Source organism: Peromyscus leucopus, chromosome 5, assembly GCF_004664715.2.
Source record: "Peromyscus leucopus breed LL Stock chromosome 5, UCI_PerLeu_2.1, whole genome shotgun sequence".
Taxonomy (NCBI): Eukaryota; Metazoa; Chordata; class Mammalia; order Rodentia; family Cricetidae; genus Peromyscus; species Peromyscus leucopus.
Window position 1 is genome coordinate 109,163,742 of NC_051067.1, and position 26,592 is coordinate 109,190,333.

At 37.4% G+C, this 26,592-nt stretch overlaps 1 protein-coding gene and 1 pseudogene across 1 annotated transcript in view; one reads left to right on the top strand and one right to left on the bottom strand.

Annotated features, from left to right (window-relative positions):
- Nfat5 (nuclear factor of activated T cells 5) overlaps window positions 1–26,592 on the top strand; it is a 91,711-nt gene that overhangs the window by 17,571 nt on the left and 47,548 nt on the right. Inside the window, exon 3 of the mRNA XM_037206478.1 lies at window positions 15,884–16,009. Coding sequence (XP_037062373.1) covers window positions 15,884–16,009 — 126 coding nt within the window. The remainder of the gene's footprint in view (window positions 1–15,883; window positions 16,010–26,592) is intronic.
- On the bottom strand, window positions 13,180–14,188 carry LOC114706730 (annotated as a pseudogene).

Here is a 26,592-nt window from a genome sequence, read left to right on the forward strand (position 1 = left end):
AACCCAGTCAGGCCTTGAACTTGAGTGCTCCTGTTTCTACCTCTAGAGTATCCAGGAATACAGAGGCCTGTGCCACCAGTAACTCAGAGAATTCAAGTTAAGACTGGTTTGGTCCCCAAACTGGTATATATATAGTATGAGAGAGATAAGAAGGAAAGATGGTAAACTGATATAAATTCATTATTGGAAGAAAATACACCATTAAAATTATTATTAGTTGGGTTGGTGGTGATGCACAACTTTAATCCCAGCACTCTGGGAGGCAGAAGCAGGCGGATCTCTTGAGTTTGAAGCCAGCCTGGTCTACAGAGTGAGTCCCAGGACAGCTAAGACTACAGAGAGAAACCCTGTCTCGAAAACAACAACAGATTATTATTAGTAGCAGTAGCAGCACTACTACTACTGATACTGATACTACTGCTGCTACTAGTAGTAGTAGTACTACTACTACATGTATGGTTTTGCCTGCACGTAAGCCTGTGCACCATGTGCATACAGTACGTGCAGAAGCCAGAAGAAGGCTTCATATCTCTGGAACTGGAGTTACAGATGGTTATGAGCTGCCATGTAAGTGCTAGGAATTGAACCTACTTCTTCTGGAAGAACAACAAGTGCTCTTAGTTACTGAGCCATCTTTCCAATCCCCAAAATACTCCATTTTGTACAGTGAAAGAGCATAAACTTTCCAGGCTTAATGGTGCATGCCTATATTCCCAGCTGGGACAGGAAAATCAAGGGTTCAATGTTATCAGTTTGAGACCAGTCTGAGTTGTATGAGACCTTGTTACAAACAAAATGCCCTGAAAAAGAATACATGCTTACTGGAATTTACTTAATGTAGTAGTAGTAGTAGTAGTAGTAGTAGTAGTGGTAGTAGTGGTAGTAGTAGTAGTAGTAGTAGTAGTAGTAGTAGTAGTAGTAGTAGTTATTGTTATAGTAGTAGTTGTTGTTATTATTTTATGTGCATAATGTTGGGAGGCACACTGTGGAAGTCAGAGGACAACTTTTTGAAATCAGTTCTTTCCTTTTATGTGACATCTGGGGATCAAACTGAGGTTGTCAGGCTTGCTGGCCCAGAAATTTTTGTTGTAACCTAGTCTCTTATTAGAGCTATTTCCCCCTCTTGATGCTGATTTTAGCTATAATTAATTAACTACTGAATTTACTTCAGTCTTCCTAGTGATCTTTAACCTCTTTGTACTTGACTACTTTAACAAGTTCACAGAAATTTATCACTTGTTAGTTGAAACTGCCAAGAGTTGGAATTATAACTATTTGGTTTCTAGTGTATCTGCCAAATGAGTTGATTTTGTTTTGAGAAGTTACTTTGCATTAACAAGTAGGATTGTTTAGATCAGGACTTCTAAAACTTCTACTCATAACCTCTTTTCAGGCCTGAGGAGTTTTTACATGACCCCACATACCATAGGTATATAAAGTTAATATACAGATCTAACATTTATGGTTAATAAATCAATAAATAGGTTTATTCTAAAATAATTGTTTGGAGTGTGTATATATATATATGTATATATATGTATGTATGTATAATTTTACTGTTTATTAAGGACAAAAGCATATTTGCTTATTAATGAGATGGATGTGATTGTCTTTACATAAAAGTTAAATCTTGGCTAAATGTTTGATACCACAGATGTAGAGCCATATTCAGTGTTTTTCAGAGCTGACTGATATTTTGATTTTGTAAACCTCAGTGCTGAAAATATAGCTTGGCATAAATAAATAGTACAAAATGACAGAAGTATGTTTAGTGCCATGTCAAAATTGTTAGAAATTGTTTTAATCTCAAGCCACAAGTCATCTAATGACTTTTTAGATGATACTCAGATCAAATTTGATTCTGGGGAAATATAATTAACAGCTCTGACTTTTTTCCACTTAAGATTTTATTTTTTTTCTATTGGTTACTTAAGACAGGGTTTCTTTGTATAGCCCTGGCTGTCCTGGAACTCTCCAGGTAGACCTGTCTGTCTTTGGACTCAGAGATCCACCTGCCTCTGCCTCCCTAGTGCTGAGACTAAAGGTGTGTGTTACCATACCCAGCATTTTTAATCTTTTTTTGTTAAGATTTAATTTTTTAAATTTTATTTGTGTGTCTGGGGATATGTGCACATGTGTGTATGTTTGCAGAGGTCAGAGATGCTAGATCTTCCTGGAGCTCGGAACCAATTTTAATAATAAGTGCTCGGAACCAAATTTCAGTCTTCTGGAAGAGAAATGTGTAACATCTCTCTAACCCCAAAGACACTTTTCTTTTTTTGGGGGGAGGGGACTTTGAGACAGGGTTAACTTGTTTAGCTCTGGCTGTCCTGGAACTCACTCTGTAGACCAGACTAGCTTCAAACTCAGAGATCCACCTGCCTCTGCCTCCTAAGTGCTGGGATTAAGGGTACAGGCCACTACATCCAAGGACACTTTTTTTTTTTTTAAGATTTATTATTATTATTATTATTATTATTATTATTTATGTCTGTGTGTATCTGTGTGAATGTATGTCCATATGTGTGTGCAGGTGCTTTGTAGGCCGGGCTGGCCTTGAACTCACAGAGTTCTGCCTACCTTTGTCTCTTGAGTGCTGGGATTAAATATGTTCGCCACCACCGCCTGACCATACAAATATTTTTAAGTTATATTTGGAAGAAAGCATGCCATGGCACACATGTGGAGGTAGAAGACAACTTGTTTAAAAAAAAAAATCAGTTTTCTCTTTCTACCGTGTGAGTTCTGGGGTTAAAAAAATTGTTTCCTCTTTCTACTGTATCAGTTCTGGGGATCAAATTCCAGTCGTCAGGCTGGGTGGCAAATGCTTTTAGCTACCAATACATTTCTGAAAGTAGTAGTCCTCTATGTCAGAGGTGAGAAATAAGTCAATTGGGATTTGATTGCAGCATTATGAACAAAAGCCTAGTTAGTTAAGTGATAAATGTGAGAAGAGGAAGTAGTGGCAGATAGTACAGACAACTTAACTGCTAAAAGCATTTGTGAAGAGTTATGACAAGAAGCCCCTAAGGGAAGGTAGAAAAATGCAATAGCAACATCAGTAGGAATCTTTGGGGTAAAGGAGTTGATGAAAGGAATGACAAAAAGATGGGGCAGGTCTAGTTGTCCCAGCTACTCTGGAGTTCAAGGCATGAGGTTCTCAATCAAATTTAAGAGTTACCTAGTCTAAGAATTAGTTCAAGGCCAACCTGGGATAAAATAAGACCTTGTCAAAAGAAAAAAGAAAGAAAAAAAAGAGATCTGGGAATATATCTTGTTGGTAGACCACTTGCCTAGCGTGTACAAGATGCTAAATTCAACACTCAGTGCCACAAACAAAGCAAACAGATAAACAAATATAAGAAAGTTTTGGCACCTAAGGGAAAAACAGATTTGGGATTTAAGAGTTGGTGCTTCTCTTGAATTTAAAGGGATAGATAATAGTCATGCATGTGTATGCTTACCTTTAATCCCACTGAGATAGGTGGATCTCTGTGAGTTTGAGGCAGCCTGGTCTATGAAGTGAGTTAAGGCCAACCAAGGATACACAATGAGAATTTCTCTCAAAAATAGTCAGCTAGCTAGATGATAAAGGGAAAGAGATGAAAATAAGGAAGTTTGAAAACATGACCCGTGGTCTGATTTCTCCATGAGTGACAGACAGGAGCGTGGCTTTCAAAGAACCATTGTAAAGAATTGCTGGGAAAGCTGACAGGATGACAATACCTTTAATAAAAGGCTTCTAGGATGCTTGGAGGAAGGACATGAATTCATAGAAGTACTAGTCTGTGTAAGCTTTGATTTTTCTGCATCACAACCTTGAAGCTATGGGTTTAGGAATGTTGAAGAGGAGTGGTTAGTTTTTCCAGGATCGGGCATTCTTTTTCTTTCTTTCTTTCTTTTTTTTTTTTTTTCCAGAGCTGAGGACTGAACCCAGGACCTTGCACTTGCTAGGCAAGCGCTCTACCACTGAGCTAAATCCCCAACCCCATGGATCGGGCATTATAAACTGGATGAAAAACAGTATGGGCAGAGTATGGGAGTGTTTCAGGACACAAGTTCACATTTTATCTTTTTCTTAGTTATTCCCTTTCTCCCTACCTCTCTCTGCTTTCTTTCCTTCTTTTTTGGTGGTGGTGGTAGGACTGGTTCTTGTGTTGCTTTGCTTTTTTGAAACACGATCTCATGACTTTGAATTTATGATCCTTGTTCTTCACCTCCACAATGCTGAGATTATAAAGGTGGGCCGCTATTTAGCCCACCCCTATAATCTCAGTTTAGGGTTTTTTTTTTTTTTTTTTTTTGATTGAACCCAGGCTTTGCGAATGATAAACAAGCCCTCTCAACTGATTTTCATTTCTAGCCTGCCTTTCCTTTCATCCCCTATCCCATCCATCCATCCATCCATCCATCCATCCATCCATCCATCCATCCATCCATCCAGGCATGTGCTATCACCACCTGGCTTCCATCTCTTTTTTGACAGTTTTCCCACTGTAGGCTAAGGTGATTTCAGAATCACAGTAGTTCTCTTGCCTCAGCTTGGACATGTTGAGAATAACAAGTATGATCTACAGTACCCTCTTACCACTGATTTTGTACTTTTCTCTGATGATACTGCCTTATGTTTGATCTGTCAGAATTTAAATATGCACATGTAAGTACATATATATTTGTAAACATACAATATTACACTGTGTTTTAAAATATGGGAAAGTACAAAACAAAAATAAATCAACATGAAATTCTGCTATAATTGGATAGTGGCCACCATTAATAAGTTCATGATGATTCTTTCATGTATATACCTCTATTCCATTTATATGTTGCCTCATGAATAGAATTCTAGAATACATCCTGTTGTAGCAGCTTACTGCTGCTATTAAATGTAGATCTGTTACAATTTACAGTGGCTACAAAGTATTATATTGTTTAAATAACAAGATTTACTCAGCCAATCCTTTCATAATGGACTATTAATTCATTTTTAATACAACTTATAGATCACTGTAATGAACACAGTGTGGTTATTTTCTGTGAGGAGTAATGCTGCTGATCATGCAAGAGTTTGTATATCGTGATCACTATTCCTGAACACTTTTTGTCTTGTGTTTCTAAATTTCTTCTGCTGTTGTATTTCCCAGTGAATGGTGCAGGCTTGTGTCTTTGAGAATAGAGAATAGAGTACATAAATAAGATAACTTGTGTGTTATTAGGTAAGACCATACCCAGATCATTTTGTAATCTAGTGTTGTAGTTTCATTCTTAGACTTTGTGGAGTCAGAACAAATTTGAATTCAAATTCTTCATCTATACTTTTTTTAGTTGTATAAATCTAAACATCTAAATCTAAGCATGATTCCTATTTCATTGGGAGAGTGTTTATAACTAAGATAGCTGTTTTAAAAAGTTTTGTTGGAGTGGGCTTAATGGCATGCTCCTTTAATTCCAGCACTTGGTAGGCTGAGGCATGCAGATCCCTGTGAGTTTGAGGCCAGCCTGGTCTACAGAGTGAGTTCCAGGAAAGGCTCCAAAGCTACACAGAGAAACCCTGTCTCGGGAAAAAAACAAACAAACAAACAAACAAACAAAAACAAAAAAGGTTTGTTGGGCTCACACGATAGCTCAGTAGCAGGTAAGGGCATTTTCTAAACAATCCTGGCAGTCTGAATTGACCTGTGAGGACCCATATAAAGGTAGAAGGAGAGAACTGGCACTATAGAGTTGTCCTCTGACCTCCACATGGGCAATGTGGCTTGTGCACACTCTTGCACACTTCATGTATACACTCATAATGTTAATAATAATAATAATAATAATAATAATTATAGTTTCATTTAGCTAATTAAAATTCTTCGTGGTATAATTGACTTATTTATCTTAAGGGAATCTTCATTATCATCTTTTGTGTAATAAACCTTCTTAGATTAAATACTATGATTATTATAAATGTATTTAATTGGGTGTAGTGATACATCTGTAATCCCAGGATTACTAAGGCTGAGGCAACAGAGTTTAAGGCCAGTGTGATCTACATATGTAACCAAACCCTTCCTCAAGCAAAACTAAATAAACATCATTTGTTAAAAGAATATTTAATGGCCGGGCGGTGGTGGCGCACGCCTTTAATCCCAGCACTCGGGAGGCAGAGCCAGGAGGATCTCTGTGAGTTCGAGGCCAGCCTGGGCTACCAAGTGAGTCCCAGGAATGGCGCAAAGCTACACAGAGAAACCCTGTCTCAAAAAGACAAAAAAAAAAAAAAAAAAAAAAAAAAGAATATTTAATGATAGAAGAAAATATTCATGATTGAATGTTTAAGGTTTTTTGTCGCACCTCCCCCAACCCCCCCAGACACCTGGCCATTCTGGAACTCTCTCTGTACATCAGACTGGCCTCAAAGTCACAAACATCCTCCTGCCTCTCTCTGTCTCCCAAGTACTGGGACTAAAGGTGTGCACCACCACCGTCAGGCCTAATGCTTAAGTTTTTATTAGGAAGCTATGAAGCTCATTCTGGACTTGGGTTGCAGTTCATTTATTTTTAATAATATGTGTGTGTGTGTGTGGGTGGGAATCAGAAAGAAAGACAAAAGATTTCTTTCCTAATGAAACTTTTCATGCTTAAAGACCAGAACAATGAGTGGTCTCAATTTTCTTTTCTTTTTTTTTTTTTTTTTCCGCTTATAAGAGTTTATTAGAGATACAGGGATAGAGAGTGCGCAGGCCTGTGGGAGAGACACGTGCTTGGAGAAGAGGAAGAGGAGAAGAGGGCCGGGAATATGGCGCTCCGCTTTAAAAACCGGCTGGGGGCGTGGCCAGGTCACGTCACTACTCCACGCATGTGCGTTGATCACATGATCACGTTGCACGCTTACGTAGCCATGTAACGTCACGGATTCTGGTCATGCGAGATGTCAATTTTCTTGATTAAACACCTTATGCCACAGGTAAATTTTAAAAGAAACTACCTGTGATAGTCATGAGTACTTCCATCATCTTCAACACAAGAACAAAAATGCTTCCTGTTTTTTTAAAAAAGGAATTAAACTTTCATAGACTTAGCAGGTTCATGAAGAGTTTTGAAGAATTCAATAAAGGCTTTTTTTTTTAATTAAAAAGCAAATGTGGCTCAGATCCATAATCCCAGAATTTGGGAGGCAGAGGCAGGAGGATCAGTAGTTCAGGGTCATATCTGGCCACATGGACAGTTTCATACTAGGTTACGTGACACCCTGTATAAAAAAAACTTTTTATACTTAAGAACATTAAAATTTGGTACTCATATTAGCCAGGCCTGGTGACTCAGGCCTAATATATCACCTGCTAAGGAGCCCAAACAGGAAGATCACAAGTTCAAGGCCTGCCTAGGCTACAGCATAAATAAATTTAAGGCCAGCCTGGAAAAAATAAGACCCCGTCTCAAAAATAGACTGGTTAGGGATATAGCTCAGTGTCTCAGTGATGTAGAGCACTTGGTCTAATAGGTGCTAGGCCCTAGATTCAGTTCCTGGTACTGCTTCTATCTACCCCCAAATATGTGTACACACATGTTCAAAGCTTATGAATAGCAGCATTATTTACAATAGCCAAAAGAGAGGAACTCAAATGCCATCAAAATACAAATGGTAATGTCCACACTGTGGCTCACAACCAAATATAACTGTAGTTCCATGGAATCCAATGCCCTCTTCAGCTGTGCAGACAAAACACCTATATACATTAAATAAATAAATCTGGGGAAAAAAAGGCCTAGTTAAAATTTTTTTCATGAAAATATAAAGGAAAAAAATGGGGCTGGAGTGATGGCTCAGTAGTTAAGAACACTTGCTGTTCTTTCAGAGGACCAGAGTTTGGGTCCCAGCACCCTTGTCAGGTGGCTCACAATCTCTTATAACTCTAGCTCTAGGGTAGCTGGTGCTCTCTTTTGGCCTCCACAGCATCCACAGGTATACATGCACACATAAGTAAAATGTATTTAAAATAATTTTTTTAAGTATAAGGGAAAATAAAGTCACTTTGGGTTTTAGTTCCCAATGGTTGGGAATTCTGATATTTTTAGTTTGTTATTGTTTAGTTTTTTCTTAAGATATGAAAACCAAACTGGAGAGGTGACTTAGTGGTTAAGATCATTTGCAGCTATTGTAGGGGACTTAGTTTGGTTCTCAGCATCAACATGGTAGCTCAAAATCATCAAGACTCAGATCCAGGCTGAATTCAAACTCACAGAGATCCACCTGCCTCTGCTTCCTGAGTGCTGGGATTAAAGGAGTGTTCCACCACACTCAGCTCTTGATTATTTATTTTTGTTGTTGTTTGTTTTGTTTAGGGGCTTTAGGGCTTTCCCCACCCCCCTTCAAGACAGGGTCTCACTATGTAGTAAGTGTGACTGTCCTGGAACTCACTATGTAGACCAGGCTGGACTTGAACTCACAGAGATCTGCTTGCCCCTGCCTCCCAAGTGTTGGAATTAAAGGCATGTGCCACTATGCCCCAGCTTGGTTCTATATTCTTTTTTTCTAAATTTATTTATTTTTACTTTATATGCATTGGTATTTTGCCTGCGTGTATGTCTGTGTGAGGGTGTCAGATCTCCTGGAACAGGAGTTACAGACAATTGTGAGCTGTCATGTGGATGCTGGAAATTGAACCCCCAGTCTTCTGGAAGAGCAACCAGTGCTCTTAACCACTGAGCCATCTCTTCAGTCTGGTTCTGTATTCTTTTTTTTTTTTTTTAAGATTTATTTATTTATTATGTATACAGTGTTCTGTCTGCATATACACCTGCATGTCAGAAGAGGGCACCAGATCTCATTATGGATGGTTGTGAGCCACCATGTGGTTGCTGGGAATTGAACTCATGACCTCTGGGAGAACAGCCAATGCTCTTAACCTCTGAGCCATCTCTCCAGCCCTGGTTCTGTATTCTTAAAGTTCCTTTCTCTCTATTTTATTGCCCCTGTTGCTTTTCCTATTTTCATCTGTTTACATTTTTTAAAAATTTATTTTGTGGTACATGATGTGTGCATATGAATGAGTGAGTGAGTGAGTGAGTGAGAGTGTGTGTGTGTGCGTGTGTGTGTGCGTGTGCGCGTGCACGCGCGCGCGCGCATGTGTGTGTGCAACAATGCCAATGTGGAAGCCAGAGGAAAACTGTGGAGTAAGCAATCTCTTTCCACCTTTGTGTTGGTTTCAAGGATCAAACTCAGGTCACCAGGCTTGGTAGGCAAGTGGTATATTTACCATCTTGAAGCCCTACTTTTTTTTTTTCTTTAAATGTACTATAACATCCCCCTTCCCCAACCATACAAAATAATAGGAAATTTAAAGTGTAGGTTTTTTTTTTTTGTTTGTTTTTTTTGGTGGTCTTTTTTGGACGTAGTTTTCTAATCCAGACTGGCTTTGAACTCCATGAGTAGCCAAGGATGACCTTGAAACTGCTGAATTTCCTGTTTCTACTTCCAGAGTGCTGGAATTACATGAGTGTGTCACTAGGCCAGGTTTATGCTGCCTTGGGCATTGACTGTACACTAGGCAATTACTCTACCAACTGAGCTACATCCCCTGTCCTAAAATAACAGATAATTAAATAACTGAATACTGTCTATGAAACTCTCTAGTTTCCTTTTTCCCCTAGTTGGTATAATGTGTACAGTGAATATTACCTAAATACCTTAAAACACTAATATGTTTGGGGAAAACAATACAATCTGGAAAATAATTTGAATAAATACATATTTGATAGCAAATGAGTAAGTTGGCTTACACTTCAGAACAGAAAAATATATTAAAACAAAGGATCGCCTACCAGTTACTCTTGGAACTCTATAATCTTTCAGAAACAAAATATCCAGTGGACCTGCAGCCAGTACATTTTTCCAGCGGAGATGCCAAGTGTGATGACTATCAAGGCTGAAGTGTTTTTGTTTTTTGTTTTTTAAACAAAAATAATGCTGTTTCCTCAGTGCAGAACTGAGTTGGCACACTGGAGATGTCAGGACTTCGTTGTAGAATGTCTGATGTGAAACCTTAGCTTGGGATTTCACGTGCTTATTGAGGCAGTGAACAGAGGAGGGGAAAAATAAGGCAAATATTTTCCAAGCCTTTTTGGAGGGGGTGCATTAAGGAAACTTTCTGTGCCATATGGTAGTCATATTTACAAGGCTGTGGGAGCACTCGGGAGGCAGAGCCAGGCAGATCTCTGTGAGTTCGAGGCCAGCCTGGTCTCCAAAGCGAATTCCAGGAAAGGCGCAAAGCTACACAGAGAAACCCTGTCTCGAAAAACCAAACAACAACAACAACAAAAAACAAGGCTGTCGGGTCTTGTTTTTGTTTTCATATTTAAAACAAGATGAAAGTGTTTACAAGTGGAGTTTTCAGTTTGTGTCCATACTTGATTATTGGGCATTGGAGATAGCATGGCTATAGACAGTGTCTATACCTGATAATCAAGGGAACTTTTATTATTTGTGTAATAGTACCTGTTTGGGGCATTAATTCACGCCTTTTAAAATTTTTATGTGTATGGTATTTTGCGTGCTATGTGTGTCTATGCACCACATGTTTCCCTGGTTCTTACAGAGGCCAGAAGAGAGCATTGGATTCCTGGGACTGGAGTTATAGTCTGTTTTGAACTACCATGTGGTTTCTGGAAATTGAACCCTGGCCCCTGTAAGAGCAGCCAGAGCTCTTTAACCATTGGAGCCATCTCTCATTGTTGTATTTTTAAAGCATTCTCAACACAAAATGTCATCTTTGCTCTTCCTTTTCCCATGTCTTCATCTATCATGGTATCTCCCTCCCTGCCCTCCCACTCTGTCCCTGTTCCAGTTTGACCCTCCCATTACCCTATGTTCTCATTCCCCACTCCTTGTCCTCTGCCACCCCCACCCCCACACACCCAGTCCGCTCATGTAGATCTCATCCACTTCTCCTTCGCTGGGTCATCCATATGTCCCTCCTAGGGTCTTTGTTAGCTAGCCTCTCTGGAGCTGTGGGTTGCAGTCTGGCCATCCCTTCCCTCACATCTGGTATCCACCTATGAGTGAGTACATACTATGTTTGTCTTTTTGAGTCTGGGTTACCTCACCCAGGATGATATTTTCTAGTTCCATCCATTTGACTGTAAATTTCTTGATATCATTGTTAGCACAAGTATTTTTATTTAGTTACTTGCCTGACAAACAAAAATACTTGTGTGTATGCACATGTACATGTATGTGCATGGCCTCCTGGCCAAGAAACACCACACAGAAGCTGCTTTTTTTTTTCTTTTTCATTTCTTTATATGCATAAGTCAATATTAGTTGTGTTCAGCTTGATTACCTGAAAGTAAATCAGAGGAGATTCTTGAGAAATGTTATAAAGGAAATGAACTTTCTGACAATTTTGGTGTTTAGTCTAACCCCAAAGCAATTGAATTCCAGTTCTCAAGTCAATAAAGGTGAAGTGGAGACTAATAATCCAAAAACTAATAATAATGTAGTTCTTAGGAACAGATGTTCCTATTTAAACTACATCTGCTCTGTGAGCTGTGCCCCATTCATTAATACCACTTTTTATTGTATGTGTTTATTTAATGATGATCTCCTTAAAAAAAAACACCTATGAATCCATTGTCTGATCCAGTTTGGTTTTTTTTTTTTTTTTTTTTTTTTTGTTCCTTGTCCTATCTCCAAGTTTCTTATCAGAGGAAAACTCTACTGTCCTAGATTTTATCACCATTCCCCCTTTGTTTCATTACATATTTTAAAAAAAAAAAATTTTTTTTTTGGGTCATCTTTTCGAGACAGGGTTTCTCTGTGTAATAGCACTGATTGTCCTGGAACTAGCGCTGTAGATCAGACTGGTCTGGAACTCACAGAGATCTACCTGCTTCTGCCTCCTGAGTGCTGAGGTCATGCGCCACCGCTGCCCAGCTAAATTTTTGACATTGTTGTCTTTGTACCTAGAGACATTAATTTGTTTTGAGTACCTAAAAATGCTGATTTCATTCTTTCTCCTTTTCTGATGGGTCTGGGCCCTTACAGCAAATTCTTAAGTCTTCTGAATCTTCTCCCCATTCTGCTGATTTTCTTTCTTTGTGCCCTGTACCAGTTGTCAGACTGTGGGAACCTTTTGTCTTACCTTGATAGGAAGAAACCTGTGTTTGACAGCAGAGAAGTAGCCACAGGCAGGCCAGTGCAGTAGCATTTGGCACCCTCTAGTGTTACAGCTCCTGTGCAGACCTCTGGTAAGATCCTTAGCCCTACAAAGTGTAAAGCTACAGTGCTTCTGTAGGCCTAGGAAGTTGGAATGCCTTAGCCCTTGGCAGAAGCTGAGTTCTGGGTATGTCAAGATATGGAGATTCCTTAGCCCTTGACAGTTGTCAGTTTTACAGCTCCAGACCCTGAGGTATCTGAGACCCTCAGTTCCAAAAGCTTGACAAGTCTCTGGAAGTCTTCAATAACCCCAGTCTGGGATGTCTCTTGGATAGTATATAGCCTTCTATCCTTCAGCCTCTGTTCTTGCTCTTTGTCTGCTTTCTCTGTTTCATCCTAACCTGGCCATCTTTGGGAACTCCTCAGCTCCTTCTTTTTCAGCTGTCAAACAGCCAGCTACCTTGCCACTTTTTGCAGTCTGGCCTGCAAGCTGCCATTCTTGCTTTTTTATTGACTCTGCTTCTTGTGTTAGCAGCTCAACCCTCATAACTAAAAGCAGCAAGAAAGGACTGCTAGAGAAAAAATTTTGTATTGGGCTTAGTGTTGCAATACTGGAACATGTATCACAGGGTGGTCTCCCAACTAAGTCACCAAGTGAACCAAGCAGCCTGCTCATGTAGCCAGGGAAGGGATCAGAATGTGTTTGCACTAATTTTTCATTATCGGTGATGAATTATAATGATGAATATATCCCTCTTAAACCTTTGTCATTTGCAAATTAGAAATATTCAAGTTATTGATGTAATGACCACCTCCTTCCTATATCCTTGGGTACGGTTGGTAGAAAGTTGATATTTCTTCATCATGTACATAGGAACTTTTTTGGGTTTTCAAGTCAGGGTTTCTCTGTCCCTAGCTGGAACTCACTCTGTAGGCCTGGCTGGCCTCTAACTCAGAAATCCATGTGCCTCTGCCTCTTGAGTGCTGGGATTAAATGTGCCACCACCTCCTGCCTCCTTCTTTCTTTTCCCTCCCCTCCCCTCCCTCTTAAAAATTACTAAGTTAAGCATAACTGTGCATGTAGCATTTTCCTGATCTGGAGGAGAGCCAAAAACAAACAAGAAAAAAAAAAAACAACAACAACAAAACTTGTTTGCTGTTTGGGCTTCATAATTTTCTTCTCACAAATAGAAGCCAATTTTGTCCATGAAGTTTATTAGGAACATTTTTAGGAGCCATACTTGTTCTTCCATAATTCTCACTTGTGCTTCTCCACTTTTGTGTATGTGTGTATGAGACAAAAATTTGTTGAAAATTGATCAGTGGGTATATATGATCCATGGTGCTAGTCATATGGAGCTGTCACAGAAATGTAAAACAGAAGAGAGAGTGAAGAAAATGTTACATATTGTCATCATCTGATTCATCTTCTTCTTTCAAAGATTCCTCAGCCTGTTTCTCTGCTTCCTTCCTTATATCTTTTAGAACAATTTCATGTCTTCCTTTAGTTCATTTCTTCAACCCAGCTGAGCTCTAGTTCAAAAGCTTTATCCTTAAAATATTTTGCAGTTTTTTTAACTACTCCACAGCAAGTCATTTCTTTCATCTGAAGCATTTCTATTTATTTCTTTGCAGCTTTCTGGCTTTAATGGTATAGCCCCAATAAATATATGAAATAACCAATGGGTCAATACATATAGAGCTGTGCATCCTCTTTTACACTGTAAGATCCTAACTTGAAACTGCAGCCAAAATGTCTTAACAGCACCTTAGAGTACGTGTGTACATGGCCACTCTGCAAGATGTTTAAGAGGAGTGTTACAGCCAGAGTTAGATCTAAAGTTGGATGCTTCTCTTCTTGCTCTGTCTGCTAATGGATGAACATCTGCCAACAGATCTGTGACTGTCATTCTAACATGTCAATCAACATTAAGAAGTTGCTTATTGGAGCCTTCATAAAGTTTAGAAAGGACTAATTTTTTTACCTCAAACATAACACTGGGGCTCAGAGGTTAAGTGCACTGGCTGCTCTTCCAGAGGTCCTGAGTTCAATTCCCAGCAACCACATGATGGCTCACAACCATCTGTAATGAGATCTGGTGCTCTCTTCTGGCCTACAGGCAGAATACTGTGTATATAATAAATCTTATAAAAACAAAACAAAACAAAACTTAACACTGTCTTTACATTTGATCCCAACAGCTGTACTGTTTTCCACAACCTTCATAGCGTATTCATCTTGAAAAACTCTTCCATCAGGAGAGAATTTTACTCTAGATTTTTTACTCAAGATTTTACTCTATAGTCCAGGCCAGCCTGGAACTGTGTAGCTCAAGCTGGCCTAAATATTCCTCCTGCCTTGGGATTTGAAAATGCTTAAAATTACTTAAGCATACACCTGACAATACTTAAGCCAGGCTCCTTTTCTTCCTGGTTTAATTTTGTTTTGTTTTGTTTTTGAGACAGCCTCTTACTATGTATCCTTGTCTAGCAGGGAGTTTGATCCATAGACCAGGCTGGCCTCAACTAACAGATCTGCCTGCCTTTGCTTCTGTGTTAAATGTAAAGGTGTGAGCCACCCAGCCTCTAGTTCTCTTTCTAAGCAACAATACTTAATTGCACATGCACATGCACACACACAAGAGTACATTTAAAATAATAAAATTAATAGTTGTTAGTATATTTACAGAATATCATCACCTTAATCTGATTATGGAACATTTTTAGCATCCTGAAAAAAAGCCTCTGACATTCCACACAGTCCCTATAATATTGTTGTTTTTTCGAGACAGGGTTTCTCTGAGTAGCTTTTGAACCTGTCCTAGAACTTGCTCTGTAGATAGATAGACCAAGCTGGCCTTCAAACTCACAGAGATCCACCTGCCTCTGTCTCCCAAGTGCTGGGTTTAAAGGCATGTGCCACTACCACCCATCTCCCTATAGTGTTTTTACTTCTGTATAAGAAGTCTTAGTAGGGGTCTAGTGGTAAAGTGCTTGCCCAGCATGCCTGAGGGCCCTGGGTTTGGTCTGCAATATTGGAGGGATCATTTTCTCTCAGAAACACTTTTTTGTTTGTTTTTGTTTTGCAAAACAGGGTCTCTTTGTGTAAGTAGCCCTGGCCGTCCTGGAACTTGCTCCATTGACCAGACTGGCCTCAAACTCAGAGATCCACCTGTTCCTGCCTTCTTAGTACTGGGATTAAAGATGTGCTTCACCACTGCCCAGCTCAGAAACATTCTTTGAGGGGGGTAGTTTTTATTTTATTTTTGGAGATAGCATCTTCCTATATAGCCCAGGCTAGTCTAGAACTAACTTTGAGTCAAGTTGGCCTCAAACCTGTGGTCCTGCCTTGGCTGTTTGTGTTAGGATTGTAGGTGGATTTCACCTTGCCTTTGCATTTAAATTGATGTGTTTGTGTCTGTAAACCTTTGTGAGTTTTTGGATTATGATTTTAGTTTTAGATAATTTTAAAAATATATTTCTTATATTTTTAAATATAAGAGACTGTCTTGAACAAAGAGTAAAAGTAAAAACCAAAATCAGAGAACCAATGAAAAATTCACTCTTCAGGTTTTTAATAAAATTATATACTAGAAGAACAAATACTTGCTAGTAACTGTTCACAACCTTCATGATACAGTTGTTTTTGTGAATATATAATTCTCAAAAGAGAAAAGATACTTATTTCATGTACATGTATTAGCAATATTGACTGACCTTCCATCAATTTTTTTTTCCTCCCTACAGAATCTGTCTATGATCTTCTCCCAAAGGAGTTACAGTTACCTCCACCTAGAGAAACTTCTGTAGCATCAATGAGTCAGACAAGTGGTGGTGAGGCAGGCTCGCCTCCTCCAGCTGTAGTTGCTGCTGGTATGCATTTCATTTTACTTCATTAACAAAAACTAGCGTATTATCTGGCCAACATGAACAGTATTGGCAAAGTTCATATCAAAAAGAGTATGATTTGAGGGTTTGTTTTAGAAGAGTTTGAAGACTATACCCTTTAAATGGAAAGATTTTCAGTGATTTTTTTTTTAAAATATATATAAAATCTTTAATTTGGCACATTAGAATGCTATCTCTTAAAATGGACCTTGTCTTCAAATATGGAAACCAGTTTAAAATGACTTTGTTGAGTGCACATACAAAGGTTAAATATCAAGCTATGGTTAGAAAATTGTATTTGACCTTTTATTTAACAAATATTTTTAAAGATTTGCCCAAAGGGAAAAATGTTATATGATCTGAAAAAGGACTCAAGTTCTGAAGTCTCTTTTCTGTTTATAAGGATATAACTATAACCTTTTTCCTACACTTGAATATACATATGGCCTGATTTATTTTAAATTTATGGAAAATAATCACAAAATTGAATACAATCTTTTATTTAAATACATTCTCCTGTATCAGTGAAAAGCATTAAAAATGTTTGAAATTTGTTAAGTTTATTTTTACTCAGCTCTCAAATCATACACTTTGTAACTACAGTTAAATTGGTTCAGACTTCTACTTTGAATTACGATAAAAAATGACAGTTAAACTAATAGGAAAAAAGTCTTGATTAGTTATAAATTAGTGTGAATGATTTCCATATTAGCTTGCCCAACTATAATACTTTAAAAAGTTGGGATTATAGGTTGCTAAATGTATTTGCTTTAGAAAAATGAATACATTATGTCTTTTCTGAAGTTTTATCTGTGCTATAGAGGTTTCTTGCCTTGTGATACATGTCATCTTTTAAAATAGAATTTAAAGTCTATCAAAACATTCACAAGGAGAAATCAAAAGGGAAGGCTGAGTCTAAATGACAGTATTGGTACTGTGTTCTAGCAGCAGGTGTTTAATTTCATATATGCATTAATTTATATACCATTAGCCTTGTGTACCAACCTTTCTCAAACCAAACAGTGCAGTATGAAGCCTTCTTGGTTGAACGCAGGAAAACTTCAAACATGATAAGGAAATATTGGCCCTCCTCACTGTTCATGTGTGGCCAGACATTTTCTAACAGTTTCTGTGGATTTAACTGTGAATTAGTGAGCTTTTTAGTGATCAATTTGGTAAGATGATCTCTCATATCTACCAGATTCTAAAGTGACTCTAATATTTTTTTTTTAATTTGGAGCTTTAAATCTGGTTTTTAAAGATTGAATCATAAAACAAAATAGAAAATATTTTAAAGAAGTATTGTTTCACTTTAAATCCACATGTAGAAATTGACTAACTGATTTCTTTTGTGTCTTGAAATTGTTTTTATAAGGACATTTTGAATTTGCATAGAACTACAAGTCTGTTTCTTCTGTGCTTTTTAACATCTGTTTTCAGTAGATCCAGTTCCTTTTAAAAGCTGAAAAAAAAAAGATAGCTAAGTTTAGAAAAAGAACACTTTCCTTTAAATAGCCACATGTTTTAAAAATTCTAATGAATAAATATTTAAAGCCCTTGATTTGGGGTCATTAATGAAAAATTTCACTTCCTGTATAGTTGAGAAAGTCTTTCCAGGTAAATTAGATTAAAAGCTGTGAGTTGAAACATGAAGATAAAAGAAGTGACCAAAGGAAATATTCTAAAGCTATCTGTGTGTGTGTGTGTGTTTATATATACACATTTGTGGAGCTGGGGATTAAACTCATGGCCTCATGCATGATAGGCAGGTGCTCTACCACCAAAACATATCTCCATCCCAGTAAATTATCTTGAAATCATTGGCATTATAAAAATGGTAAAGAGAATAAAAAGGTAACGTTGAAAGTTTTCTTCTCACAGAAAGTTTCTGTGATCTAAATCCAAGTAATTAATGATCTTTTAATTTGCATATCTACTTTTTTTAGTAACCAATATAGTTTATTTTCTGATGTCTTATTAATAGAAAAGACTCCTTTATTATATACTGTTACAGATACGAGTTTCAATTACAGAGTAGTAATTGTAGGGACATCAGTATTTATTATATGTGACATCATTGGAGTCACAATTTTACTTATCAGATTGATAGCCTTGGTGATACAACTATCAAAGAGAAAAACGGAGAATATATTACCAAGTTACTCAATGTCCTTTTGGCCAGAAGCTTGATAGCTAGGAAAATGCACATTAATTTAAATATCTGATGTTTTTTAAAAACAAAAAATCTGTAGCATTTGCTGTTTACATGTGAAATGCATAAAAATGATATGACTCTTGATATAGTTAATTCTTCAGAGTTTTGAAGGAGCTGGATTGGCTGCTATCAGGTATGAGGGCCTGGTGGGAACAGACTTCTAGTTCTGCCATAAAGGTTTGTGTTTCACAAATTTTAAATCAGTTTAAATTTTAAAAAATTTTAGAGACTGGGAATATGTGTGTTCATGACATTCTTTATTAATTATTAAAAATGTGTTTCTCAGATTCACCAATGCAGATTTATTTTTCTTTCTCCTCATTTATTACTGAGGGCATAAATAAATGTGATGCTGCTGATCCAGAATCCAGAATCCTGGGTAAAAGGATGTTTCTCAGCCCCTTTTAAATTGTTAAGATTTGGTCTTTGTACTATTACTCCTTTACATACTCTCATCAGTAGTATCTTTTTGCTTTGTGAGACCCAGGGTTAGGATGCGGGAAGATGAGGACAGGAGGCACAGTTCCTCTCCTATATGAAGACAAGGTCAGAACCTTTCATTAGTTTGAAATTTGTTCACCTGCTTGTTTTTAAGAATTCTCTTGGGAAAGTAGTTAAGAATTTGAAGTTCTATATGTCAATAAATGATAGATTCAGAAATGAAAATTTTAGACAGTGTTGCAAATTTTATAAAAAAGTAGTTATGACAGAGGCTATTTTCTTTTTTTAAAAAAAAGTCAATGAATTAATAGTATTAGCAAAATGAGTTGACCAAGAGAAATAAAAGTTATAGCAACCGAATATTATTTTTCAATTATACATTTAGAGTTTTAAATCCTGAGATTTGTTTATAATAATAAATCTTTCATGGAAATCAGTATTAACCTTTATTATCTCAATTTAAGAAACCAGGTAGTAGCTGGAGAGATGTCCCAGTGGTTAAGAGCACTGACTGCTCTTCTAAAGGACCGGGGTTCAATTCCCAGCACCCGCATGGCAGTTCACAACTGTCTATATAAACTCCAGTTCCAGGGGATTTGACACCTTCATACAGACATACATGCAGGCAAAACCCCAATGCACAATCAATCAATCAACATAAAAAGAAAGAAAGAAAGAAAAAAGAAACCAGGTAGTATACCTATAATACCAGCATTTGAGAAATGGGGGGGAAAGTAGTTCAGGGGGGGAAAAAGGCAAATTAATTTGTCTATTTTCATTTGGGGGATATTTGATGGGCATTATATTTCTTAGTTTATATTTAGAACAGATTGTCTTCAAACAGCGGGATTCCCCCTGCCTTTGCCTCTAGGGTGCTGGGATTATAGGTATGTGCTACTACATCCAGTGTGCAGTTCATTGTATAGCTCAAGAATTTGAGTTAAAAATCTTTCTAGAGTCCATACCTGCCTGCAAGGATGGCTGCTAAGTTTGAGGCCAGCCTGAGCTACTTAGGATGACTGTCTCAAAACAAAAACAAAAAAGCAACAAAAAGATACCAAGAATTGATAAAACTATAGGTTTTATAATTCAGTGACAAAAATTAATAATTAGTGTATAATTCATTGGTTTCATTGTTAGTATTTATTTTGAATCTCCAGTTCCCTATATAGACAAACCTAGCCTGGAACTCCAGAATACAATAGAATCTCTGTTGAGGCCTAGGGATGGTAATAGTGCTTGAAGACCTTAGTTTAGATTTGCAGACTCTATGTAAAACTTGTTGCATTGGTACATTTCTGTAACCTTGACTGGGTGGGGTGTGTGTGTGTGTGTGCAAAGACAGATGGATCTCTCAAAGGCTCCATGGCCATCCAGTTTAGTCAAAAATGGCAAGCTTCAGGTTTAGTTTTTAAAAAAATCAAAACAAAACAAAAAAACAAGCAAAAATAACCACAAAACAAGTCTCAAAGAAAATAAAGTGGAGAAGTGATTGAGGAAGATTATCCTGGCTGGTCTCCATACATTCCCACATAAGTGAATACACCCCCCCCACACACACACAGAATACATCATATGTACACAGTCTCTGTTGTATATTTCCATTATTAAATCAGTGTAGGGTTTTTATTCTGTTCTACTTTGGTTTGGTTTGGGTTTGTTTATTTTGTTTGGTAATTTTTTGTTCTATAATATTATGTATTCCTTTTTTTTTTTTTTTTTTTTCCTGAGACAGGGTTTCTCTGTGTAGTTTTAGTGCCTATGCTGGATCTCACTCTGTAGACCAGGTTAGGTGAACTCACAGAGATCTGCCTGCCTCTGCCTCCTGAGTGCTGGGATTAAAGGCGTGTGCCACCACCGCCTGGCTTATTTATTTGTTTATTGAGGAATGTACTTTCTGTAGTGTGCATGTGAAGGTTTGAGGACAATTTTTCAGAGTCAGTTCTTTCATTTTGTATGGCCTAGGATCAAACTCAGATCATTAGGCTTGGCAGCAAGTTCCTTAACCTGTCCAAGCCATCTGATGGCCTAGTGTTTTTATTTATTTGAGAGAAGATCTCAGATAAACTTGAGCTTTGTAGCAGAGGATGATCTCAAATTCCTGATCCTTCCTGACCCTCCAAGAGCTGGGATTACAGCGTATTGTCAGCATACCTGGATTCAGGGTATGTAGTCCAGGCTAGCATTTAACTCATAGCAGTCCTCCTTCCTCAGCCTCTAAAATTCAGATTATAGGCATGGGCTACCACCCCCAGTTGGTAACTTTTAGAGGGTGCTGTAAGAAAGTATGTGGCCATTTGGTGTGACAAAGAAATTAAAGATAGTTGGTATGTTCTTGTTTTGTTTTGAGATAGGATCTTTGTTATATATAGCCTTAAATGCTTTGTTCAGAATATGTCTCCTATTTCTTCTCCGTCCCCCCTTCCCCCGAGACAAAGTTTCTCTGTGTAACAGTCTTGGCTGTCCTGAAACTTAGTATGTAGATCCTCCTGCCTCTGCCTCCCAAGAGCTAGGACTAAAGTCGTGCACCACCACTGCCTGGCTCCTTCTACTTCTTAAGAATGTTTGGGTAAAGGCACAGCCTAAAAGTTTAAAACAACCACATAAAAGAGAGCATTCTGGCTTATGGATTAGATTGCATTTATAAACAGGAAAATAAATTGGTGAATATGAGTTAACCAAAGTTTTGGGTAAAAAGTTTTTCTTTACATGCATTTATCTGATGTTAATTTTTAAAGTTTATCCTAAAATATTGATTATTATAGCATGTAAACTTACTTTGGGTCGGAAAAGTACATGTGGGAAGTTGAAACTTTTAAACATGTAAATTGATCAGTCCTACAATTTTTTGTTTTTTTGTGAAGTAATCTGGATTGCTTATTTTATATGCTGGGATGCTAGTTGTTTTTCTATTAATGCACTTAACTTGCATTCTAGCCTCGCCATTCAAAGACAGGCTTCGTGTGGTGGGTTGTGTGACAGTGTCTGTCAGTAGTGAAGACAAATAGTACCAGAGACACTTAACCCATCCAATCTCACCCAGGGTATAGGTCGGTCTCGTTTTCAGACTTCTTCTTAAGTCTTATTTCTTTCATTCTTTCTTCTTTTCTTTTTGTTTCTAAATAGTGGATTGATACTGATTGAAACTAAATCTGTTTGTAAAGTGTTAAACTTTACATTAATATTATAATAAGAAAAGTAGAAAATGAAGGTTGGCATGTAAGGTGTTGAAAAAGCAGGTTTGCAGCCACTTTGTGTCTTCTGTGTTTCAGTTTCTTGGCAACACAAACCTTGTGTCTTTCTTCTTTGATCTGAAAATATATATGTCCTTATATCTGATGACTTTTATGAGACAAGATATTTACCAGTAAGACAAATAATGGTCCTCATCAAGAATAACTAAGTTTCATTGGTGTGTAATAGATCAGAAAGTGTGTACCAAGTGCCTGTGTTGCTTTTCAGAAATATTTTTGAGTAGGCAGTAGTTGCCTCCTTCTCTGTTCCACTATTGGCTTACATAGTACACTACAAAAAGTTCATGGCCTTTGTAGGGACCTTTTAGAAAATTCAATTAATTTGCATAGATAATTGAAAATGTACAAATATTTTAAAGTGTTGTTTAAGCAAGGGATATATAAAATAACACTTAGGTTTCTGTATATGATAAAACTTAAAATCTAGTTTTTATTTTTCTTAACAAATTAGATATATGTATATGCTGGCATATTTAACTGACAATCTTTTTTATCCCAGGTACTTTGAACATTCATAGTGACCTTTAGTGATGTGTCGACATTCTCTTTGTAATGGGAAGTGAAGCCAGGGCCTCATGAGTGGTAGGCATTGCTCTGCTACTAAGCTGTGCTCTTAACTCCCTCCATCAATTCAAAGAAGCCAGTGAGAGCCAGTGAGATGGGTCAGTGAGTAGAGACACTTGCTACCATACCCAACAACTTAAGTTGGATCCCTGGAACTCACATAGCAGACAAAGAGAACCCGACTCACACAATTTGTTATCTGACCTCTACATGTGTGCAATGACATGTGAGCATACACACACACACACACACACACGCACGCATGCACGAAATATATTGTAACTATTTTGCTCTATAAGACAAAATAAGTAAATATAGAAATATAACAAGAAAAATGAGCCATATGGACAGTTCAAGTTCATCATCATGGGTGACATTTAATTTGCAAAGAATAGAATAGAACTTATAGGACACTGGAGACATGTTGATGTTTACTTTTTTTTTTTTTTTTTTTTTTTTGATATTTTTTTGAGACAGGCTTTTCTCTGTGTAGTTTTGGCACCTGTCCTGGATCTCGCTTTGTAGACCAGGCTGGCCTCGAACTCACAGCCACCTGGCTCTGCCTCCTGAGTGTTGGGATTAAAGGTGTGTGCCACCACTGCCAGCTGATGTTTCCTTTTTTGTTTGGTTTGTTTTTTGTTTTTTTGAGACAGTCATTCTGCATAGCCTTGGCTGTCCTTGTACTCACAGAGGTTTACCTATCTCTGCCTCCTAAGTTCTGGAATTAAAAGCATGTGCCACTATACCCAGGTTCCCTTCATTTTCTTTATTTTATTTTATTTATTTGATTTTTGAAACAGGGTTTCTCTGTGTAACAGCCCTGGCTGTTCTGGAACTGGCTTTGTAGACCAGGCTAGCCTCGAACTCACATAGATTCACCTACCTCTGCGTCCCAAGTGCTGGGATTAAAGGCGTGTGCCACCACCGCCTGGCTGATTCCCTTCATTTTTAAAATTTAAAATTAATATATTCTTCTGAGATAATAAATTTTTACTAATAAGTTGTAGATTGTCAGTTTTTCTCTGGATATTTCCTATTTGTGATATTCTCTGTGGTCACAGAAAGTTTTATGGAAAAATAGTTAGCTTATATAAATTAAGCTAAGTTCAAAAGCAGTTATTTCACAAAAGAAAATAAAGATGTATTCACATACTACTTAGATGAGTAAATAAGTTTAGAAAAAACTTCCATGCTTATAAAAGATGGGTAAGCAACTGAAGGAACAAATAAAATTGTGTAATTATTCATGAAAATATATTGTAGCTATTTTGCTCTATAAGACAATAAAAGCAGAGTGCTTTTCTGGGAACCAGGGTTTGAGTCCTAAGCACTCACATGGTGGCTCACAACAGTCTATAACTACAGTCTGACGCAACCCAGTGCCCTCCTCTGACCTCTGTGGGCACTGCAAGCACATGGTACAATTCCATTCAGACAGGCAAAACACCTGTACACATAAACCCAACACAGAGCAAAAATAAATCATTTTAAAAAGAGATAAAAGCATTTATTAAAACATTGGGGGGGGGTTCTGTATTTTTAATAAGCAGCTATTTAACAAAGACTGAACATTCCTAACATAAAAATACGGTCTTTGTACTGAAAACAGGTCAGGGAAGTAGTTACCATATTCTGTTCATAGGAACTTACAAATAAGAATGATATACAAGGCCAGGATGGTAGTGCACACCTGCAATCTCAGCACTCAGGAGGATGCAGCAAGAAGAGTGCTGTGAATACAAGGCCCACATGGGCTACATAGCCTGCCTCAAAAAAACAAAACAGCTGAGCGTAGTGACATTCCTTTAATCCCAGCACTGAAAAGGCAGGAGCAGGCAGGTCTCTGAGTTCCAGGCCAGCCAGAGATACATAGTAAGACTCTGCTTCAAACAAATCATGCCCCCAAAATGAAAAAAAAAAACAAAATGGAAAAAAATATGCATGAGCCGGGCGGTGGTGGCGCACGCCTTTAATCCCAGCACTCGGGAGGCAGAGCCAGGAGGATCTCTGTGAGTTCGAGGCCAGCCTGGACTACCAGTTCCAGGAAAAGGCGCAAAGCTACACAGAGAAACCCTGTCTCGAAAAACCAAAAAAAAAAAAAAAAAAAAAAAAAACAAGCAGAATTTTTCTTATCACTTCAGTTCTATAGAATGCCAATTAAGTTTTTGAATGATTATATCATTGCCTGAAAGGTCTTTAAAGGTAATTTAAGAATATTTATAGTATTCCCAGAAATATTCTGTATTACTGTTCTAGTAATGCTTGAAATTGACAGGTTAGTGTTTAGCAATCTAAAATGTCCTTGTTATCATTGTTTTTATCTTTATATTTTAATGAAATAATATTAAGAAATTTTTTCATAGTAAATTTAGGGTTAACATGTAAATAAGTAATATATAAGTAATTACATTATATTTTTAGGGAAGACTGTTGTAGTACTCTCTAGGTAAAGGGCAAATAGTTATCTCTAAACTCTCAGTAGTTTACCTGTATCAGGTACTACTCCTGTACCTATACAATCTAAGGATTTTGCATTTTAAATACTAAATCCTTTTTAAATCTCCAACCCAACTTGTTTGCCAGTTTAACTTAATAGAATTCAGTATTCATCTGACTGCTTATAATTGAACTTTCCATGATCCCCTTTTTGAATTCAATTAATTTTCTAGTACAACAACTCAAGAGAACTCAGGAAACACATTTTCTAATTCATTACAAAGAGTATTTTAGGGGGCTGGAGAGATGGCTCAGAGGTTGGGAGCACTGTATGCTCTTTCAGGGGTCCTGAGTTCAATTCCCAGCAACCACATGGTGGCTCACAACCATCTTTAATGGGATCTGGTGCCCTCTTCAGGTATGCAGGCATATGTGCAGGCAGAACACTGTATACATAATAAATAAATAAATCTTAAAAAGAGTATTTTAAAGCACAGAAATGAATAGACCAATGAGGTGATGCATAGGACAAGATGTAGAAGCCTCAGTCTCCAGTGGGAATTTGTGCCTCTTTCTTGGAACATGGTGTGTTCTTGTTCCCTTTCCTGGATACCTGAATTAAGTCTGTTTTAATTTTTATATAGAAAAAATTTTTGAAGAGACTTCATTATATAGATATGATTGACTAAATTTCTGGTGTTGTTTATTTCCCTAATCTCCAGGCTCTGTAAGTGGGAGGACGGGGCTGTGAGCACTAACCCTTTGACTTGAGGACATAATTTATTCTTGTGGCACCCAGCCCCTCCTCCCATCTTGTGTTATTTAGCAACTTCCCCCAAACCACCTTATTAATACAGTCTCAGGCGGTTGAAAGATGCTTGTTATAAATTAAAACCAGAAAACAAGAGAGACACTGTTTAAAAAAACAAAACAAAAACAACAAAAAACCCATCTTGATCATTCTGAAGCAAAAGGCCAAAATTTTAACCACAGATACTTATTGCTCTATTCAATTTAGGAGGTTTCTGGAGCTGTAAGCCAGGAACCCTGGATCAAAAAACAAAACACATATATCAGAATATCAGAACTATATAATTGGCGGTTGACTTCATTATGGCCTTGCACATATACTTTCCCTCTGTCCTTAGCAGGGATCTCTGAGATGCTCGTATTCTGCATTCTTGTGCGCATGATAGACTCAGAAAGGAGGGCAGGAGTAAGTGCTTTAGAAAAATACAAGTTCACAGCATTCATGCTACATGCTTTGTGTGATCCACTGCAAATAATGCATGCTGTTAAAGAATTTCTCTGAAAGTCAAGAATATAGACACACACAAACACGGATTTTAGTTTCATTATAGCCAATAGTTGGAACAGATGAAGTAACATTAGATATATCTTTTCTATTTGGTCCAAAATGAGCACCATAGTATTTTCCAAAGGAAAAGAAAAAACTGTATTTAAACCCAAAGTGGCTACAAATCGGCTCCTAAACTGTCATTGACATTAGCATCTAGATTTTGTAGTTTTTACAGATCTTTAAGAATATTTATTTACCAAGAAAACATTGCATTAATGCATGATACAAAATTGATAAATTTTTCTTTAAATTGGAATGCAGTTTAAAAGTGACTGAATTTTCTAATTTCAGCTACTGC